At 45.8% G+C, this 22096-nt stretch overlaps 1 protein-coding gene across 5 annotated transcripts in view; it reads left to right on the forward strand.

Annotated features, from left to right (window-relative positions):
- Positions 1-22096, forward strand: part of PHF21A (PHD finger protein 21A) — a 679011-nt gene that overhangs the window by 445111 nt on the left and 211804 nt on the right. For all 5 annotated transcript variants that reach the window (XM_086959648.1, XM_086959652.1, XM_086959650.1 and 2 more), the window contains one exon: positions 3526-3605. In XM_086959648.1, coding sequence (XP_086815774.1) covers positions 3526-3605 — 80 coding nt within the window. The remainder of the gene's footprint in view (positions 1-3525; positions 3606-22096) is intronic.

Genomic DNA, 22096 nt, shown 5'->3' on the forward strand with positions numbered 1-22096 from the left:
TCTCTAAAGGTGGGATTGCCAGGTGGATTGTAAAGTGTATACAAATATGCTATCAAAAAGCTAAACGCACACTACCAGTTCTTCCTAGAGCACACTCCACTCGCAAACTAGGAGCCTCTATGGCTTTCTTAGGAAATATACCACTGGAGGACATTTGTAAGGCAGCAACATGGTCTACACTAAACACTATTGTGTTGACGTGCAAGCCAAGCAGCAAGCTGCAGTAGGCCAGGCTGTCCTTAGAACACTATTTCAGACTACTGCAATGGATACAAGCGACCACTGCTAGGGGCGACACTGCTGCACAATCGATGCATGGTGTTTGATCTGCAGCTCAGATGCCTCGTACGGAAAATGCTACTTACCAGTATGCATCTGTTCTTGGCATGTAGAGCTGCAGTGTCGTACACGCCCTCCCGCCTCCCCGGACTTGTATCCATTCCAGTTCTCATCTTACTTAGATGCACACACATGGACATCTTTTTTCTTACTGTATCTCTACTAACTCCATCATTTCCCATCATGGCGAAAAACAATCTAAGGATGGAGCCGATGCCCATGCGCAGTATTGTCCAAGGGAGGAGTCATCTAGATCGTGACTACAAAGACTTCTCCAAGAAGACAACAACCTGCAATCATCCGAGCCCAACACCAGGTGGCGATCTAATGCATAGTGTACGACTCTGCAGCTCTACATGCCAAGAACAGATGCATACTGGTAAGTAGTATTTTCCATCTGTAAGATACCAGTAGTTAGTATTCGATTCCTTCCTGCCCCACCCGTCCTCCCCGTTCTGCAAACCGATATCTAGGGTTAAGGTCATCCCCTTTCAGGGCCCTAGTTTCATGGCACCAGTGTTGGTTTTTATCATGGCTCTGCGTTTCTGGCGCTGAAAAGCTGTGCATAAGAACTGACGTCCGGGCGCGAGGGCGGCGTCTAACTACTCCGGCGACATCATCCCGACGCCGACGACGGATGGGAGCCGCAGACAACGCCTACCGACGCGCAGGGGTACTGCTATGCAAAAGTTTCTGGATCCAGTCTGACGCCTGGGGATATTCTAAGGTAAGGAATCCAATACTAACTGCTGTGTCTTACAGATATATCGTTACCGAAGGTAAGTAACTTGTGTGTCAGTGCCATGCTTGAGCTGTGTCTCGTTTTGATGGCGTGTCCCCGAGTGATTGTTTAAAACGCGTCCCACTCTACGCCCCTATTAGAGGCAGTAACCGTATTCTTCTGGAAGTATGTGGTGATCGTCTGTGATGTGGCAGAGCGGATTGTAGTGTCCCTAAGCGCAGAAATGGAGAGACACCAGATCGGGATCCAAACTTTGCAAGCGCCCCAAGAGAGGTGCAGCTGCAATGCGTTGTGGTCAGAAAGCCCCCGTGCTAAATATTCCGTTTGCGTTACCCTAGTTAGGGCTTCCATGAAACAGTATATTTCTTCAATCCGCATGTGCAGATCATGCAACAAGGATTAATGGGAGTATGTGTACAATTCAGGGTGTTGACTCCACCATGTGTCTTTCAGTTGCATTTGGTCTGCCCAGTGCCTCGGGTGTCTTGAAATCTGAATGGATTGTGCTTCCAAGAGCGGTGGGTATGAGCGGTCCAGGTCAAGGTCATTTGTACAGTTGTAGTCCTCCTCCCTCCCCCCATAGTGTCGGTGCTGTAGGGTCAGATAGCAGTGATGGTATGAGTGATTGTAGGAACTGTTCTTGCCCAGTGTTTGTGGGAGTATAGGGAGACTAGTGCCAGCGGAGTTCCATCCAGCTGGCCCTCCAGCGTCACGTAGCGGCCCTGAGGGTCAATTAGAGTATGTATCACTTTCAGAGGTGTGCCTGGTGACACACATATAAGGGCACCTCTAGCATTATGTGGATTATGTGGTGCCTATTCCCTCGTGGCACACCCCAAGTGCCTTGTCCCAAGAGCTGAAGTCAACGCGTTTCAAACCCCATCTTGTTTGTGGGGGGTGGGGAGGTTCTCATCAGGACCTGGCCTTGGTAGTGACAATATCTTTTGGAAGTACTGATGCTTTGAGATGATGCTCAATGGCTCAAATCTTTGTACTTGGCAACTTCAGTCTTTTGGAGGTGCCGGTAAGCTGTGATGGAAGTCAGACCATTGTGGGTGGTATGGATCTTTTTCACAAGTGTCAGTCTTCTTTCTTTTGTTGAAGAGTTCTGACACACGTGATAATTGCAGGTCACTGTGTTGTTTTTAGGATATGTCTGTCTAAAAAAGTTTTCAGTGTTTGTCACACACAATTGTAAATCTAAAATGAGTGTTGCCTGACAAGATGACATGAAACTAATGTGACAATCTTGTCCTTTCCAAAAGTTTAAAAAGAGATGTGAAATAAATTACAACGGGCTTTGAAATTAAGGACTAAGGTTTGTTTTATCCATGAATTTGTTGTAATTGAGCCTTCTGGATACTTTGTGTGTTTATAATTATTGAAGTGGTCCAATCCAGGTAGTATATGGACCCACGCCTCCTTTGCTTGAACGGTTTTAACACATCCTGCCAGCCCAGCACGTTCAAAGTTAAGTGTGTATTAGTTGTTGGCCATTCACTCCCTGAAAGCGGAAGAATGAAAGGACCCTTCAGCATGCCGCCCCCACCTGCTTAACCACCGACCCACATTCTCATCCCCCGCCCACAGTCTTCCCACTGTACATTACATTTCTCTTTCGCTTCACCTGCCCTGCATAGTAGGAAATAAAGATCGCATTAAATAATAATAACATTCCCCTAACACCCCACCGAAGGCTGGCTTGCCATTGGGCAATTATCCCCATGCACTGAAATACCATCAAACTTCTTGTAGAACAGTTGCTATCTCAGCTACTTAATGTTGTTTGGGGGCACAGCTGTAATCTGTCCCAACCTGACTTTTTCTGCCATCTATTATTCAACATTATGATGCCACATAACTCAGTCCCTTGTACCAGTGAATGGTTTGGCCAGAGGCACATTAGAGTAGTTGTGTTGACCTTATTTCAACAAACTTGGGCTAGCACAGATTCTGGTCCTACCACTAGGTGCGGCACATGTTGAAACAGCCCTCCTCTGCCTTTTGGCTAGGCTCATGCTATAGAAATTGAAATACCATTAACAATTATACATACTTTCAGAGTACCAAAGGGGACTAAAGGTGAGTAGACTACCCTTTGCTAAATATTTCCTGAAATGGTAACTTAGCATCCTGCATAATGCATGGTAGTTTTGTAGTGCTTTTTTCTGCTACTTGATGGAACCAGTGAAGTCTGTCGCCACTAAAAATTGCAGGCAAAGTTATAAGACTGCTGCATAAGAAGGACTAGTGAATGATGACTGTTCTGTTCTGTCCATTTTCTCCTTACTACACCGCCACCTCCGCTCTTGCCAGGTGATGATGAACTGTTGTGTGAAAATTGATTGAAGCTCCTTTGAAAGCTTGTTTTTCAAATTGATATCAGACATTGGTTATTCCTTTTCATGCAGTTAACTGACTAATTTTATATTTCTTTTCCCTAGAAATTCAAAGCAAAAGACAAGAGAGAAAACGAAGAACAACAGCCAACCCAGTGTACAGTGGTGCCATCTTTGAACCAGAGGTATTCACATTCCCACTCGTCACCCACACCCAAATCTTGTCAGTCTTAGGAAAGGCACATCTCGCAAAACAACCACTGCACATGACCTCTGATGCTCAGAGGCAGCTGTAGGCTCACAAGTACCAACTGGTTACTTCTTGGATCGCACCAGGCAATACCCTTCAGAAAGTGACCTTTCATACCTTAGTCTTGACATGTAATACTTTTAGTAGTGATATTCCACTGCTCAGGCACCAAATCTTATTATTAGTTTATAGCTTGTGTTCCTACATTTCAACATCCAGATGTGGGCTTCCACCACAGCACCCTTTGCTTTTGTTTACCCAGACAAAAAATCAGCTCTATACAAATGCATTTCCTACAGCACCTAATGGAAAAGAGAGTTTAAGTCAAGGGGTGCTACAAGGGACTTATTTAGAACAGATTTAAATTCATTAATGAGTTGTACATATGTAACGCACTCTTGTGTATCCACAGTATAACCGTCTTATATCAACTGTAACAAATATATTGGTGGAAGGCAAAAGGAACACATAGAGCAAGAATCGTATTCAGTGTTCAAAAAATTTTTTATACTGCAACAAAAGTAGGGAGACAAATACAAATGAAGTAAAGCAAAAAGGTCATGAACAGAGGTCAATCAAATTTTCACTACAGTTCATAACTAGGAACATCAACTCCAGATATTTAAAGACACAACCAAAATTAATTAATAAAAAAAGGTTGCGAATTGGTGACAGAACAACGTAACAGGAGATGATGGAGTGTCGAGGTTTCGGTCTAAGTAGCAGTCGTCAGATAGACCATCATCAGGACGGTGTTTTTCTATGCAGGAAAAACTCCTTTAAGCAGTGTTAAGAACCGGCATACGGGCGCGTCGTCATCAGTTGTCATCCTGATGATGGTCTATCTGACGACTGCTACTTAGACCGAAACATCGACACTCAATCATCTCCTGTTACGTTGCTCTGTCACCAATTTGCAACCTTTTTTTATTAATTAATTTTGGTTGTGTCTTTAAATATCTGGAGTTGATGTTCCTAGTTATGAACTGTAGTGAAAATTTGATTGACCTCTGTTCATGACCTTTTTGCTTTACTTCATTTGTATTTGTCTCCCTACTTTTGTTGCAGTATAAAAAAAATTTTGAACACTGAATACGATTCTTGCTCTATGTGTTCCTTTTGCCTTCCACCAATATATTTGTTACAGTTGATATAAGACGGTTATCCTGTGGATACACAAGAGTGCGTTACATATGTACAACTCATTCATGAATTTAAATCTGTTCTAAATAAGTCCCTTGTAGCACCCCTTGACTTAAACTACTTTGTGCCCAAGCCTACAAGGGTTTATTGGGTTTCCCCTGCCTTTAACAGAATAATGGAAAAGAGAGGCATTCATTTTTATTTTTAACTGTTTTTATTGGCGTTTGTCACAATAAACAATGCAACAAAAGGCTTGGGGAGGAGAGTAGAGGAAATCAGAGGGAGGAAAGGAAGATCGGGGCTGGAAGGATATCAGGAAGAGCAATCGGAAACCAAGCTGTGGTTACACATTCATAATCAAGAAGATATACACATTAGGCTGCTCAAAATGTGCAATAACCACACTTTTTGTAGCACAGGCGCAGAATGTTAGAGCAAGAGTGGCAGAGGCACATAATAAGGATTACAAAGACCCAAAATTGGAGGATTATTTTCACATAGGGCGCCACTGAAAATAGGGTATTAACTGCTGAGAATTATCACACTGCAATTCAACAAAACAGCACATTAAGGTGATTAACAGTCCCCTATCCCCATCTGGTTGTTCACCATCCCCGGGTACATTCTCCACAAGTGAAATAAAGTCCCTGCTGTGGACAAGAGGCAAAAGGTTCCCATATATCCCTGGCACGGGAGCCCAATGGCATAGGTTCCCAAAAGTTAAATAATTGTTCCTGGCATTGTGCTACATCTCTCAACCATGCTTTGGAGGAGGTAGCGGACTTCCCGCCCCAGTGTGTGGCGATCCTTCATTTAGCCAAAAGGAGTAACATGGCGCTGAGGTGTCAGCAAGTGCTGGATTTGTCTTTAACATAGCCCACTAGGCCCACCAAAGGGATGAGGGGAGGTGAGTGTCCAGTGATTGTATGGATGGCAGCAAACGCGTCTGTCCAGAAGGATGCCACTTTCAGGCACTGCCAGGCAAGGTGGATAAAGGAAGTCGGGGAGGGTTGCAGTGCAGACAGCAAGGATCTGTGCAAGCCCCATTTTGAAGAGCTGCATTGGGGTGCCATATAGGCAGTGTAAACATTATAATTGGATGAGTCGAAGTCAATAGTTGTGTGAGAGTAGTACCAATTGACCACAGTAGAAGGGTCACTGCTTGTTTGAAAGGGCCAGAAAGATCCCTTCCTCCCTAGCCATACATGGCCTCAGGGATACAACTGGAGAGGAACACTGCATAATGTTGTAAAGACAAACCAGTTTACGGGGGAATGGTGAAGTGAGGAGGTGCTCCAGTGCTAGGAAGGGTGGTGGCAAGGATGGGAAGATGTCATGTAGAGCACAGCAGGAGGCGCGTAGTTGATAATATATCAGTGTATCAAGAAAAGGAGGGGTTAGAGATGTCGCAGTGTAAAACAGTGGGAGAAACTGGTCATCGAGTGAAGGTCTAAAAAGAGTCTAATGTTGCGTTTGTGTAAGTGAGCAAGGCACCCTTTTCTGAGAGCGGTGGTATCATGGGGTTATTGGTGAGTGGAGTGGAGGGAGCATATAGAATTGTCAACCCTGCTCTCTTCTTCAAACCCTCCTAAGTCGAGCGTTCAATGATATTGATTTCAGCCTTAGGATATTTATATGTTAAATATGGTCCAGTTGATAGGGGCCATGGAGCTTTGCAGTCTCTCTCAACAGCTGTGTGTGGCTGGAACGGGTTAGGGTAAAGAAAGTAATAGAGGAACTGGGCTTGGGCGCATGAAGCATACAGTGTCCTGCTAGGTGCCCCATTCCACCCTACGCGAGCAATGGAGTGGGAAGCTCCCAGGAAACCCATGCCAAAGTCACCAAGTTAAATCTTAAACACTTGAGGAACTGCGCCGTGAGAGGGAAGGGGACATTAAGGAAAAGGTAGAGGAACTTAGGGAGGATAACCATCTTCGCAATTGCGATATGGCCAGCGTGTGATCGGTAGTTTAGACCACATAGTTATTCTCTCCTCCAGCCAGGCCATAGCACAGCTGTAATTTGGGCACCATAGTTCTTCCAGATCGCGGCACAGCCACATAACCACGTACCACAATGGATCATCTGCCCAGGGGGTACTTTGGGCAATGAGCGTATGTTATCTGTTGGAGGAAAGAGTATGGCTTTGTCCTAGTTCACTTGTATAAGAGAATAGCCACCAAACTTCATCACCTTGGGTGCCAAAAGGCCAGGTTGTCACAAGGGATGCAGGCATATAGAGTGATGTTGTCCACGGTAAGTCTGGGCTAATTCAAGCTGGTCCATGTAGGACTGTGTTCAATGGATTGTTTTCCGAGTAAAACGTTCCCTTGAACTTGATGAGACTGCCTTCATTGATCGACCAATTCTTGGATGCTCATGCTCATTTTGTCCTATCTGTTTGACTGATTGTTTATTTAAATTGCCCCTGCTTATTTGACGAATTCTGGTAATTAGACGTCTCGAACTAACCCAGACTTACCCTGGTATTTAATGATACAACGTTCACTGGTGTACCACTCTTAGATTATCACGTCCATTTGGTCCGTATGACCAATTGCTTATTTACATTGCCAAGCCAATTTGACTAATCCGAAATCCTCATTGTGTACACCAGCCCTTGGATGCACTCCATGATGCACTATCTTGTCCTTTATGTGGAACGTGATCTGACTCCACCCTAGCACCAACTGACCACTCGGCACAATTTCTTGACGTTTTTGGTTCTTAATATTCTCGTCATTAATTGTATTCACGGTATTCATGTTTTGTAACCTTTTTCTAATAGTTTTTCGCACCGTTTTCGTAGTTCCTTGCACTTTGTCACATGTTCACTTGTTCCATTCACTTTATGCATGAGCACTGTTGTGCACGATGGTTGGATTACATTTATGTATAATGTAATAGTGCTGATAAACCATCTACTGTTTGTAACCGTAAAATACTAGAATAGGCCAACCTAGTATCTAAAATTACTATTGTCTCCCTGTTTATCCAGTATTGGATCTTTCATAGATTCACATGCTTGAATCATCCCTGCAGTCGAAGTGGGATTCTCACAGTAAATTTTTTAATAGCAGTAAGTAATCTTATCATAGGAAATAATGCATTGAACAGTCACTGCATTAGCCTATCCATATTCTTTTGTAAAAAGAACCAGTCATAAGCACAGCCAATGCGACTTCAGCACCCTCTAGAACACTCCACGGAGAGGCAAGTCCCTCAGATTTTCTACTGCACGTCTTCGTGACAGGGAGTCTCCCGGAGTATTTTTCTCTTCATCTTGGATATTATGATTTCATTATGTCAGAATCTTCAAAGAAAGGAATCTTCAGACCTAGTGTGTCATGTGGTAAGAAAGGACGACCTGCTGAGGATCCCCACAAGGATTGTATTTACCCAGTGTACCCTCTTCATAAGGTAAAAGACTGTAGAATTTGCTGAACTTTTTCTACAAAGACTTTGAAAGAGAAGAGAGACTGCTTATTTTGTTGGAGAGACTAAAACCTAAATCTTTCAAGTTCTCTGATGAAGGGAGTGTCAGTTTCTAGGCATCAGTGGCTCAAGAAAACACTCGCATATATCCCCAGACTTAAAAGCCCTGAACTGGCTGCCTATTGAAGCCAGAATTCAGTTGAAAATTGCCTGTATGACACACTCGGCCGTACACCACAAGGCACCCAACTACCTCTCTCATAAGCTGACCATATCAGGAGGCTCAAGATCCAACAGAAGCACAAACACTCTCCTCCTGAAACCACGGAGATTCCGGAAGGAAAAAACATACAAACGCTCCTTCTCTGGAATGGCACTTAGGATCTGGAATGCACTCCCGCAAGAAACCAGGCTTATCCCGTCCACTATACTCTTCAAGAAAGAGGTGAAGGCCATCCTTATGGCTAAATACACCTAAACACTATTGATACTGGAACAATGACAGTATTTGGCTCCCACATTATCAGCCTCAATAACCTGCAACGCACCCACTACTGACTAATGCTTTGCTTTCAACATTGTGTTTACTCACCCTCTGGGGTGCTATAATCTTATCCGTTTAGACATTGTACTGTTTCCATATTATTGTTTCTTGATTGTTATTACTCTGTATACTCTTGTATGATTGATACCCTATTTTTGCAACTCACTGTCTACGGAATCTCATATTGATTTAAGAGTCTTGTTTATCCTACCTACTGTTTCTGTAAAGCGCTCTGATATCTGCAAAGATCTTGTTCGCGCTATATAAAACTTTAAAAATAAATAAATAAATCAGTTGAACTCTCTACAAAGAGGGAAAGATATTCGGAATACCCTAAGGGACATAATAAAGTATCTAATAAGACCCATCATCCAAAGCAAGACAAATGCACCCTCTACAGTTTCGAGGACAATCCCCAGTCCTCTATCAGGACTTATCCACCCTCACCTTACAGAAGAGGTCCTTCAAGCCTATCACTGCACACCTGCAGCAGCACAATATCGCCTATAGCTGGGGCCTTCCGTTCAGACTGGTGTTTTGCATGGACAATAAACTGTACCAGCTACGATCGTTGACGGAGGCCAACAGACTGCTGAGTGTGAAGCTGCCAGAATCGGAGGGTCAAGAGGAAGATTCCAAAGAAGAGGTCGAGGATTCCAGGCCCAGATGGCGTCTACAGGGCGCAGGCAGCGTCTCAGGAAACCCCGCGCTGCAGAACTCATGGTGGGGAGAAGGTCGGCTCTGGAGGCGGTTTCTGCGGATCCTCCCAACACCCAGCCTGGCTGACTTTTAACTCTGTAGCAGACCGGTTGTTTGATTTCTTAAGGCCTAGGCCGTTGGCCGGAGACAGGGGGCTTTCCTGTTGGTAACTTACCCAGATTTCCTTTCCCTAATCAACCATGGTTGATGGACTGTATGTTTCTGTGCTATTTTGTTTCCTTAACATGTTTTGTTGTTTGGCAATTGTTGGGAGGGGTAGAAGGGTAGTGTTCAGTGCTCCACGTCCGAACCTTTCCTAGCACTAGTGTAGTTCTGCATGCTCGAGTCGCTCTACCCTCCTTATCGGCCCACTGCGCTGGTGATGCCACATATGGTCCCCTGAGTGTAAGCTTTACCCTGTTGGCTATTGGTCATGCCTGCTACTACCCTTAGAGTCCTAACCCTCAATTTGAGGGGTCTTAATAATCCAGTGAAGCGCAGGGCGATCCTGTCGTGCTTAGAGAATGAACAAGCAGATATATGCTTGCACCAGGAGACTCATTTGCTGGTGCGCGATTGTCACAGGCTCCGGTATCGTAGATTTCCCAATCAGTTCTTCTCCTCATGTTCTACTAAGACGGCTGGGGTGGCAATATTGGTAGCGCAGCGATTTAAGAGGGAGGTACTACATAAAGGTGCTGAGCTTAGGGGGAGGCTGTTGACCTATCGCTTTGCCCTGGGCGGACTAACCTTCACTGTTGGTTCCATATATGCCCGAAAGAAGGCCAGGAGAAGTTCCTATACGCCGCGCTTACAGAGGCTACAGCCACGTCAGACCATATTATCTTGGTGTGGCGACCTAAACCTAGTGTTCGACAACCTTTTAGATTGATCCAGTCAGCGCACACACCAGGTAGGGGCGATCTCTGTAGATGGACTTGGGAGACTGCGCGACTTGGACCTACATGACCTTTGGCATAGTTTTCACCCCTCAGACAGGGAGTATTCTTTATTACTCGAATGCACATAAGACTTACTCGAGGATTGATCACTTGCTGGGTCCTGCTATGATGCGTGAGCTCGCGACCACTGCTGAGATGGGAGTGGCTTCCCTTTCTGATCACGCCCCGGTTCCCGCCACTTTCACCCTTCCGCCCGCATTGCGCCCCTCAAGGGTATGGCGCCTCCGGGACACTCTTTTGCATATGGCCGATGTTGTTAAGCACATACAGGTCACCATCACTGACTACCCCTCCCATAATGCGAACTCGGATACCTCCCTTGCAACTCAATGGGGTGCGCTGAAGGCCGTGGTTAGGGGGGAATTAATTGCGCTCTCGACTGCCGACAATCTGGAGCAACAGCGTAAACGCGATGAGCTCACTAGAGGAGATGCACCAGAGGACGGGAGCCCCGAGGGTGTGGCGACAGCTTGAGACTATGCGCCACCAATTAACGGTGCTTGGCCAGGACAGAGCAGAATTTGCGGCTCTAAGACTAAGGCATGCTTATTATACCGGGGGGGGGGATAGGTGTGGACGACTGCTGGCTAACAGGTTAAGGGAGGCTAGTCAACAACAGGGGGTCAGAGAGATCGTCAGGTCGGATGGGACCAGCACATCGGAAGACGCGGGCATAGCGGAAACGTTTCGCGACTTTTATGCTTCCCTCTACACGGAGGACCTGTCCGATAGCTCCGAAGCAACTGCTTTTTTGGACTCTGTTTCCCTGTCCTCTCTGACGGCGGCTCAGGCTTAGCACCTTGACTGGAATATCCAAATGGAGGAGGTCATAGCCAGTATATCCCGCCTTAAGTTAGCGAAAGCTCCTGGGCCGGACAGTTACCCCGCTATTTTTTATAAGAAGTATTGCGCGGTGCTTGCCCTACTTTTTACCCAGCTGTTTAATTCCTTTGCTGAACTGGGAGCTATACCACCTGACCTCTTAGGAGCCTCAATAGCAGTGATCCCTAAACCTGTGAAGGATAAAACTAAATGCGGGGCATATCGCCTGATATCCCTCCTCAATGTTGACCTTAAACTGCATAGAGGGATTCTGGCTGCCCGCCTATCACCTCTTATGCCAGGTCTCATTGAACCCGACCAGGCGGGCTTTATACCTGAACGCCAGACGTCCGATAACACCAGCGGGTTATTCATCTTATAGAGAAGGCTGCCCGAGTGCCCGGGGAATATATGATGGCTATAGACGCCGAAAAGGTGTTTGACCGCGTTCATTGGTGCTATTTAGAGCGAGTGCTGGGGAGGGTGGGGATGCGAGAGAAGTTCTGTACTTTTTTTTTAATTGCTACAGATTCCCGACAGCCACGGTCAGAGTGAATGGATACATCTCCTCTAGTTTTAGCATCGGAAGGGGCATGAGGCAGGGGTGCCCACTGTCGCCCCTCCTCTTTGCCCTGTATATGGAGCCTTTGGCTCAGAAAATGGGACAGAACCCGGCTATTGAAGGGATCAAGTTTGGTGCCTACGTCCACAAAATTAGTTTATACGCAGACAACGTGCTGATCTCCCTTGCTAGCCCGAGGACAGCACTGCCGGCCTGTTTAGCGGACACTATTCCGTACTTGGGAATACAGCTGGCCTACTTCCCTCTCTGCTATGACTACTACCAACTATGCTATTCTTCGCGGGAAAATCCGACGCGAGATTGGGCCGTGGAAGCACTACTCTCTTTCCTGGTTAAGGAAAATCGCGGCGGTTAAAATGACGATTTTGCCTCATATCCTCTACCTCTTCCGTGCTCTCCCTCTCCTACCGCCTGGCGGATGGATCTGACAGACGCAATCTGAACTGGCCCAGTTTATTTGGAATGGTAGGAAGCCGGGAATGCAAAGAACGCTAGCGATGCTTTCTCCGGAGATTGGTGAACTGGGAATTCCCGATCTTTTTGTACTATCAGGTGGCACAATTACGATACTTCGTCGAGTAGAGCAAATGGGAATCGGAGAAGCACTGGCTGTATCAGGACCAGGCGGTGGCGGCGAGAACGCTACAGGGAATCCCGTTCATGCACAAGCCTCATAGACCCCCTAACTTGTATGCCTCTTACATAACGAGAGTTTGGCTTGAGGTGTGGGACGTCACTAATATCAAACACGAACTTACAACTTTCCCGTCTCCCCTCACTCCGCTGGTTGACAATCCTGACTTCACCCTGGGCATTGTAGATGCGGCCTTCACACACTGGAGGTCGGCTGGTTGCCGGTTCCTTTCCCCAGTTTAGACAGGAGTACGGGTTCCCAGAGACTGAGCAATTATAATACCTATAGTTGCGGCATTGGGCGCTGCAACCACAGGTTTGCGAACGTGCAAACAGACACTTATCCGCTTATGAAAGATGGCTCATCACTCGCACTTCAGACTCCAAACTAATCTCCGATCTCTGCAAGATGCTACAGGTCACTAAGGCATACACGCACAATCCCGGCAGGGAGCTTTAGGAAAGAGAGCTAGGTAGGACACTCACTCGGAAGGAATGGGAGGGGATATATTGCAGGGCCCGACACTCTGCGTACCGCATGGGGCTCACGGAGACATTCACAAAGGTGGTGACGTATTGGCATTATACCCCAGAGAGGCTACATGAGATGGACCATGACCAAGGCGACACTTGCTGGCGTGGCTGTGGCCAGGTTGGCAACCTGGTGCATTTATTGTGGGAATGTGTGCATATTCAATCCTACTGGGCTCAAGTGCTGGATGAGGTAGATAAGCAATTTGAGACCGACATCCAGCGCTTCCTGGCTTATGTACTACTAGGTCTCCCTAACCCCCTAACCTATCCATTGAAGTCCCGTAGGGGCAGGCAGATGGCCATTGCATTAGGTTCAGCGGTGCAAAACATACTGGTGCATTGGCGCACTCCCACCGTGCTCTCCTTTGTAGGTTGGCTTCACCGATAATGGCAGGTGCTAAAGATGGAGAAATTGTCGCTTACTATGGCGGGAGAGGGATCTAAATATGATGATTTATGGCAACCATTTCTGTCTCTTTTAGCTTCTGAATTCCTGGAAATCACATGTCCCAGATATCTGAGACTGTTGCGCCTCACAGAGCCACAGAAGTTGGACTGTGGGGTGGTCATTGGGGGCTTGGCATGATTTGGGAGGAGAGAAAGGGGATTGGTGAGAGACACGGGGCATTGGACGTGGGGGGAGGGGGAGAAAGCTAGCGGGGGAGGGGTTGTTTCTTTTGCCTGTTTCCTTTTTTCTTCTTCCTATGCTGGTATTGTGAGAAGTTGGCCTGATATATGATGCTCACTAATTCTAGTGATCATCTTGTATCAGTCCAAACAACCCTTATGGTGATTGGTTGTAAGTCAACCTTGTAGACCAGCTATCCTAATGGTAGCATAGACAAAGCAGTCTTAGGCTAAAATCTTTTGGCATGTGAAGCCAGCTGTTTTACCTCGTACAACCCCTTGAATACCAAATGAAAGGACACCACACAGGTAGTTATGAAAATAAACAAGATATTTATTAACTAACATACACCTCTGAATTCTTTGAGATCAGAGGGCTAAGCACATGACAAGACTCTTAAGAAAAATACGTTAAGTTGCACAAATTACAATGGTGCCCTAGGGGCACGACAAACCATATACTAAGTAAATGGTGTAAGGAAATCGATAGAAGGAATGGAGCTTTCCAGAGGCTGTAGGATCGCTGGGACTACACTATCCTGACCTGAGGTAAGTAATAGGAGGCCACGGAACGCGTGTGCAGAGTGTGAACTCACACGTGAGATGAGTAACAAAGTCAATGGACAGTACAAATTACGAAAAGGTAAGTATTAGACAGTTCCGACTAGCTAGGACTAAAACGACTGGAAATCTGGACACTAGGAGAGTCAATCTACCCTTGAGCACCGAAATGCTCTTGTTACCTCACCCACGGGCTGCGGGTGCATAGGTGTCAAATTGTGTCGGGTTTCCAGAAGGAAGATGTCCGGAGTGATCCCAGGGTGGATCAAGGAAGATGAAGACCTGAAAGCAGAGGGGACAATGTTCACAGTCACTAGCCAGTGACTGGAGTGGAACCAGGAAGGAACCAGATGCTGTTGTTGCGATCAGGTGAAGAGTGGACGCTTGACTCTGCAGCCACGTGGACCAGGTGGTATCATGGAGGCACAAGCTGTCCCACGCAGACTCTCGCTGTCGGCGGTGTTAGATCAGGATTCAGAGTAAATGTAAATGTAGGTATACTTGTATAGCGCGACCTGTCACCACAAAGGGCATCCTGGCGCTTGCCTAGGGAACCCGTCCTGGTATTCCCCTATGAGTGGCCCCGGCAGGGTATCCACAAGGTGAAAGCCAGGCATCCCGCCGCGAGGGGCCGTTGTGGAGATTAAGCAAGCTATTGCCCAGAGTCGCAGAGCGTGAACCCGTGAGTCGAGAAGGCACCGGAGCGAGAATTATCGAGACCGTGGAATTTTTAGCCCAAGACCCGCCGAGGCGGGGAATTGAACCCTGGTCCAGGGCCGATCTCAGCTTCCGGGTCTGCCGCCTCTAACCCCTGAGCCACACTTCTCCAGAGTCAACAGGCCTTGGCAAAGGCAACCCACACGGTGAGTGGAAAAGAAGTCTTGTGCGGACCAGGAGGGTCCGGGGTGCTTCTCCTTTGCAGGGAAGCAGGGGCCAGTCTGGAGCAACCAGACTAGCGGTGTGGATTTCAAGGATCGTCGTCTAGGAGGCCACTAGCCAGCCGGCAAGTGACCCGACAACGCGTCGAGCAGCAATCAAGTAAACGGGCCCCACGCAGATCTCGTGGATGCTGGAGGGCTGATCTTCTGTGCAGGAGCTGCTCGGGGCTGGGGCTTCTCAATCCCCAAAGCACTTCGTCAAGGATGCCTCTGAGGTCGTGCTGGAAGCGAAGTGCAGTTTCTCCAAGATGGCCGGTCCCACGTGTCTCGTTGCACCCACGGATCTCAGCTGTGCTGCAGATATAGGTAGAGGTCGGAGAGGTCTGGAAGTCCGGGTCTCGTCCGGCTCTGAAGTCTGGATCCACTCGGGAAGACGACAAAGTAAACCGCTGGAACGCTTGATGGTGCCTGCTTGTGCAGGGTGGACACTTCTTGCCCACAAGGGAGATTTCTTCAGTCTTCTGTGGAGCAGAACGTCAAAGTCCAGAGTTTCTTCTTGTAGAGTTTCAAATCAGGATAATCTAATTTGGAATGGGACCAGCTCCTACCTTTATTCTCCTAAAGGGGGATGTACTACGACTAGGTCACTCCTATGGGTGGGACCAGGAAGGGGGGTGGTTACACCCCCTATCCTTTGTCCGGTTTCGCGCCAGAGCTGGGGCTGGAGTGCCCCAGCAACTGGTTTGAACCGGTGTATGCACAGGCCACCTTGTGTGCCCCAGGCATATCTCATTCCTTTCAGGCCTGTCCTACCTAATACACAAAATCCTGTCTGGGGTGGTGCTAACACCTCCCAAGGCAGGAAACCCTTTGACCAAGCCTCCCTCGCTGGAAGGACTCCTGGCAGCAGGAGGTCAGACTTGTGTCTGTGGTGGCAGCATCCATTTTGTGATGCTGAGGCTCGAGAGAACTTTAACCGGGGTTCACAGTTACATACATGTTGTGTCCCTCTAAAAGGGTGGGATGCTACCCCCGTCGCCAGAACTGGCGAGGAGGTAATATTCCAATTTGTATGACACCTTACTCTACATGTTTTGATAATGCTATGCCAAAGTTAGCAATAACCGCAAGGTTATAATGCACTTAAGAGTATATGGTATAGCGATATCATGGAAACAGCTAAAGGACTGATTCCGAAAGCTGCAGACAGGCTCCGCTCATGCCAGAGCACTATCTCACATAATTCCAAGCACTCTGCCTCCAGGATTGTTAAGGCCTGCCATAGGAGTGACTTATAGGAGTATATGTGTCCATTTTAGGTTTAGATATAGGTATACTATATCTAAAGCAAAGGGTGACTACACCACCTTGCCCCAGCTGATTGATCAGCCAGTTGTCAGATTTGGATGGCCAGCCAGGGGTGGCATAATACATGCTGCAGCCCCTGGTAGGCCTTGGGTGCACTTATGCCCTGGGTACCTATGGTACACTGTACAAGGACTTACAAGAGTGACCCAATTCCAATTAGATATGTACCAAAGGCACATGGAGTCCATTTTAACAGAGAGAGCAGGAAGCCTGGGGTCCTGAATAGCAGGATTCTAGGCCAACTAAGTCGAAAAAACAGCTAAACACTAGGCAAAAAGTTGGGGGTAACCATAGTCAGATATCCACCTTCCTACAGGTATTCCATGTACGTGATTAAGGGGCTGGGCTTCAGGCCTTATGGGCTCTGGCCAGTTGTACTACCTAGATTTTGATAGATGATAACTGACTGTGCATGGAAGCCTTTGTGTGTTTAAACTCAATAAAAACACTTAAACCATAAAAAGACCCATCATGAGTCTGCGCCTACTGCCTCAAAATAAGGGAAGCAACTATTACCTTCTGATGAAAAATCTGCCTCAAAAACTGCCTCTAAACATCCCAAAACTCAGAGGCTGTAAAGATGTCATCGTCGAAAAATACCTAGTCGACGATGTAACTGCCATTGGGATTTGTTTCCCAGCAGTCATCAGGGATGCTTTCATCATCCACGGAGGCTTCGTCGACTAGACCAAATCGACTGAAGCTTTGTCGTCGTCAATAAGACCTAGTACATTGTCAGCGCTCATCTTTGTCAGTGCCTGCACTGTTGACTATTCGGCCAGCTTCGACTCCACCACCGTCGGTAACTCCATCGCCAACGGCGCCTCCACCGCTGACGTCATTCTCATTGACAATGCCTTCTACAATGAATACTTTGTCGACGACAACTTTTCATCGACAGTAGCAGCTCAGTCGACGGCATTGACAATGACTATCACTGCTCCTTTTGGGATGGATGGCGCTTGGACAATATTTGAAAAAGGTTTACCCCCATTTGCAGGTTCCTCAGTGCGTGCTGCCAATTCCCTTGCAATTCTAGGAAGATGTGATCGCCAGATGTGGTTGAATGTGGCATCATATCTGAAATTTTTACCGACGATAAAAAACAAGATTAGGAAACTGGCTCTGTATATGCTACACCAAAGTGAGGTATAGTGTGCACAGAGTCCTGTGGAACCCCAAAGGTAGCTAGAGGTGAAAGTAGATGGCATCTTACTCTATTTGTGGTAGTGTGGGCGAGCTGTAAGGCTTTATCAGAGAGTAGTGTAAGCATTTGTTGTACATACTCAATCAGCAAAAAGTAAAAACAGTTTTGCTCAAGTGTACTTTTTTAGGTTTCCATTCAAACCAACTCTACACATTTTTCAGAGAAAAACAGTCAATAGGTTCCTACAGAGTGAAATAAAGTTAACGGTTACCAGGTAAGTAATCGTTCTTTGGGGTTGGGCTCCTGGAGTAAGAACATGGCTTCCTCCAGCGTCAAAGATGCACTCTTGTTACACCCTCAGCGGCACTAGGGCGGCTAGGTGCAGAGTGCTGAGGCCCAATGTTACCCAATGGGGTATAGTGGACCTCCGGTTGGTGGCTGTTAACATGCAGGCCACTGGGTTGTGGGAGCAAAGCTCCTGGTATTAAGCTCTGGGCAAAGAGAGTTCTCTTCCAGGGGATCCTCCATTAGTCATAAGCACTAGAATATTCCCGGCCATGCGCGGAACCCTGGAAACACAATCATACATGTGCCCCACATACATGTATATGTGTGTGTGTGTATATATATATATCGTCACACGTTCCCAGGAATTGATGTCAGGAAACAAAACGGCCAGCACTCCGATGTTGTGATCTTGTTAATTATTTTATTTCCAAACCCCCCAGCACCCCCGACAGACGCGTTTCGCTCAAGGCTTCGTCAGTGTCGTCAGTGTACAAACAAATTCGCCATTTTAAACAGTCCGCCCTTTCTGAATCATAGACATAAACGATGGTGCAAGATCAATATTGTGGCGGCCATCTCGTAGTGTGTTCATACAAGGTTCCTACCACTGTTCAAAAATGGCGACAAATGAAAGTGCTCAGTGCAAAAATATAAAACCAAGTTTGACATTTGACCAAATATTTAGCATGACTAACACATATTTACAATAATTACATCTGTGATACCAAGTAATGTTCTTTACATATTTACAGACGTCTCTGCTGTTATGTAGGGGTGTATTCCCTAATATGTACATGGCATTATTGTGTGTAAATCATATATATACAGATGGTGAGTTATTCAACCCAATGCCCTCTATTTACAGACGTCTCTAGTGTTATGTAGGGGTGTATCCCCTAATATGTACATGGCATTATTGTGTGCAAATCATATATATACAGATGGTGATTTATTCAACCCAATGCCCGCTATGTATAAATCTACACTATGTATTTACATATAGTAGAGCCAATTTTAAGCTGGGCTAATTAGTTGGAATTAAGCCCTGTATGGGCTTATGATATGCCACAGTTCGCCAACAAGATTTCCTGGTATCACTGTTGTTATTTTCTATCTTATCAACATGGCGTGGATGAAGGGGATACGTATTTACAGGCCTACAGTAAGTTTCTATTTACATTTGGACAAGGAGTGGTGTCTAGATGTTCTGACAGATTGGGTGTTTTTGCAGATCAGGAATTTATTATAGGTGTACCCACATTTCAGCATCGTTGTTAAGACCCCATGGTGTCATCGTTTTGAGGTCCAGGATGTACCGAGATTCCAATATACGGAGGGCTCTCTCTCTATTCCCCCCTCGTTCTGTTTTTGGAACCTGATCAATACAGTAGTAAATGAGTAAATCCCTGTTGCTTTGGTGTTGTTCTGCAAAATGACGGGCTATCGGATAGGTTCTATCATTGTTCACAATAGCCCTCATATGCTCTAAGATTCTCATTTTGGCTGGTTTTATGGTACTTCCTATGTATCGTTTGTTACAGGGCAGACCAGACAGTAGACTGTATACTCTGAATTGCAGTTCAGATGTTTTGTGATCTTTCTGCTGGGTCTGTCCTCACCTGATCTGCATGGATACTCCTTGACCACCTTACTGAATTTACAAGCCTTGCAGCGTAAGCAAGGAAAAAAGCCAACTACCTTGTTAGATGTCTGGTTGGCTTTTTCAGGGGAGTAATGGCTGTGGACAAAATGGTCCGAAAGAGACTGGCATCTTCTATATGTCACCATAGGTCTATCTGGTAACGATTTTTTCAAGATGTTGTCCGTGTGTAATATGTGCCAGTTTTTCTTAAATGACTGGACCAATTCTCCAGATTTGTTGTTAAATGACGTAATCATTCTGACCTGATCATTATCTTTCTTTGACTAACAGAAGATCCCTTCTGTCAACAGTTTCTGCTTTAGCATTAGCTTGTTCTAAGATGTTCCGGGAGTAGCCCCTCGCTTGGAACCTATCGCTGGCTTCTTCCTGAGCTATTTTAAAATCTTCAGTTCCAGAACAGTTTCTTTTGAGTCTAAGGTATTCACCATAGGGTACATTCCTTACCAGACTCCTAGGGTGGTGGCTGGCCGCATGCAATACGGCATTGCCGGCCGTTGGCTTTCTATAAAGTCTGGTGTGGAGACAGTCATTTTCCACAAAAACCTCTAGGTCAAGGTAACATACACTTTGATCACTTATGGTGCTGGTGAACTTTAGATTCAGGTCATTATTGTTTAGAGTCGAGACGTATTCCTCAGCCGAGGCTCTGTCTCACCTCCAGACAATAAACAGATCATCGATGTATCTGGTCCACATCAATATTCTTTCACTCCATCTTTCATTCCTGCCTCCCCATGCCTCGTGCTTCTCCCACCAGCCCACGAAGAGATTCGCGTAGCTGGGGGAGAAGCACGAGCCCATCGAGGTCCCTCTGATCTGCTTGTATAGTTGGCCTGCAAACAGGAAGTAGTTGTTAAACAAACAAAATCTCATCATGCATAGAATCATCTCACTGTGTGCTCGGTATTTCGGCTGTTTCTTCTCCAATATATTTATATATATATATTACCTACTGGCGATCGCCAGTAGGTAGTTATAGTTAGGATTTTTTTCAATGTTGAATCTCAAAATTCTATTTGGAATAACTTTGGCGCCGGTTGACGAATCTGCCTGAAAATGTCCTCAAAATGGCCTCGCGGCGCCCCGGTCCTGCCCTGAAAGTTTGGGGGGGATTTGTCAAGCGGGGGCTGAGATAAAAGGGGGGTTCCCAAAACGTGCTTTCCCCATGTTAATTTCCATAGGGCGGTCGACCTCACTTTTAGCCCGAACGGCTGAATGGATTTCCACCAAACTTGGCAAAATTGTAGGGACTGGTAGCCCGATGTGCCTTTGCTATGTCTCAAGATATGTGCTTCAGTGGATTTTGAGTAATTTAGGTTCAAAAAAATATATATATCTATGGCAGCGCCCGGTACGCGCTCCGGGGAGCGCTCCGGGCGCGCCACGCGACTTGCGCGCAGAAAGCGGATTGGTTCTTGGGTGTCTGTAAACATTCGAAACAGTCCGGAGTGGCCGCCATCTTGTGTCTCGGTAGGATCGAGACACAAGAGGTGGCCAAAACAAAGGGGGAAATGACCATAAGGGGGCAGGGTAGACCCACCCTGATCCCCTAGGTTTGATGTGGGGGCTATAAAAGGGCCTCGCATATACTCACTTATATACACCAATACTCACATATACTAGATTAAAACATATGTAGTTACTGATAAAGACACTAGTAAGACAGACATTAACTTACTAACACATACATATACACACTCATTCACCCATACAGTCCGGCACATATGCTGTTTTCAAAACACATACAAACAGTGAGTCAGTCATTGATGCATCTGTGTGCTAAGTAACACCCCCACCAAATCATACAGACACTTATACTGATACTAAAAAAACATTTAATAACCCATATACACACACATGTAGCTACTCACCAACCCATGCAGTCACTTATACACAAAGTGAAACACTGATACAAACATTTAAATATTTAAACAATACTCGCTAATATATGTATTCACTATGATACACTTAATAAGCCAGTTAACCAATCGTTTTTTTAAAAAAAAACATCCATTAAGACACTTATTTAAACATTTATTCTTCCATTGACCTTTACATATACATATATAAAACATGTTTAATTTTCAGAAAGGCACACATTCACTGGATGGTGTCATCAGTGATGTCATGAGTGATGTCACTGACCATGTCATGAGTGATGTGATGTCATCAGCAGTGCATTACACGCGCAAGTTATAGTGAGTCCAACTAACTATAACATGGGAATTTCAATGGTTTTATGTCAGTAAAATTTCCAGGTAACTATAACTGGTGTGAAACCTATGGTTTTTTCAGTGAATATATATATATATATATATAATGTTTTATATATATATATATATATATATATATATATATATATATATATATATATATATATATATATATATATATATATATATTAAATCACCTCCTGGAAACTTTCTTTTTGTAGAAAACCAGAGTCAGAGCCCCAATAGTGCGCAAAAGGGTTTATTTAGGCACAAGGAAAATTACCCTACGCGTTTCGAAGTCAGCCGACTTCTTGCTCACGGGTCGA

The sequence above is a fragment of the Lissotriton vulgaris genome, chromosome 2_2 (genome assembly GCF_964263255.1).
Source record: "Lissotriton vulgaris chromosome 2_2, aLisVul1.2, whole genome shotgun sequence".
NCBI classification, from domain to species: Eukaryota; Metazoa; Chordata; class Amphibia; order Caudata; family Salamandridae; genus Lissotriton; species Lissotriton vulgaris.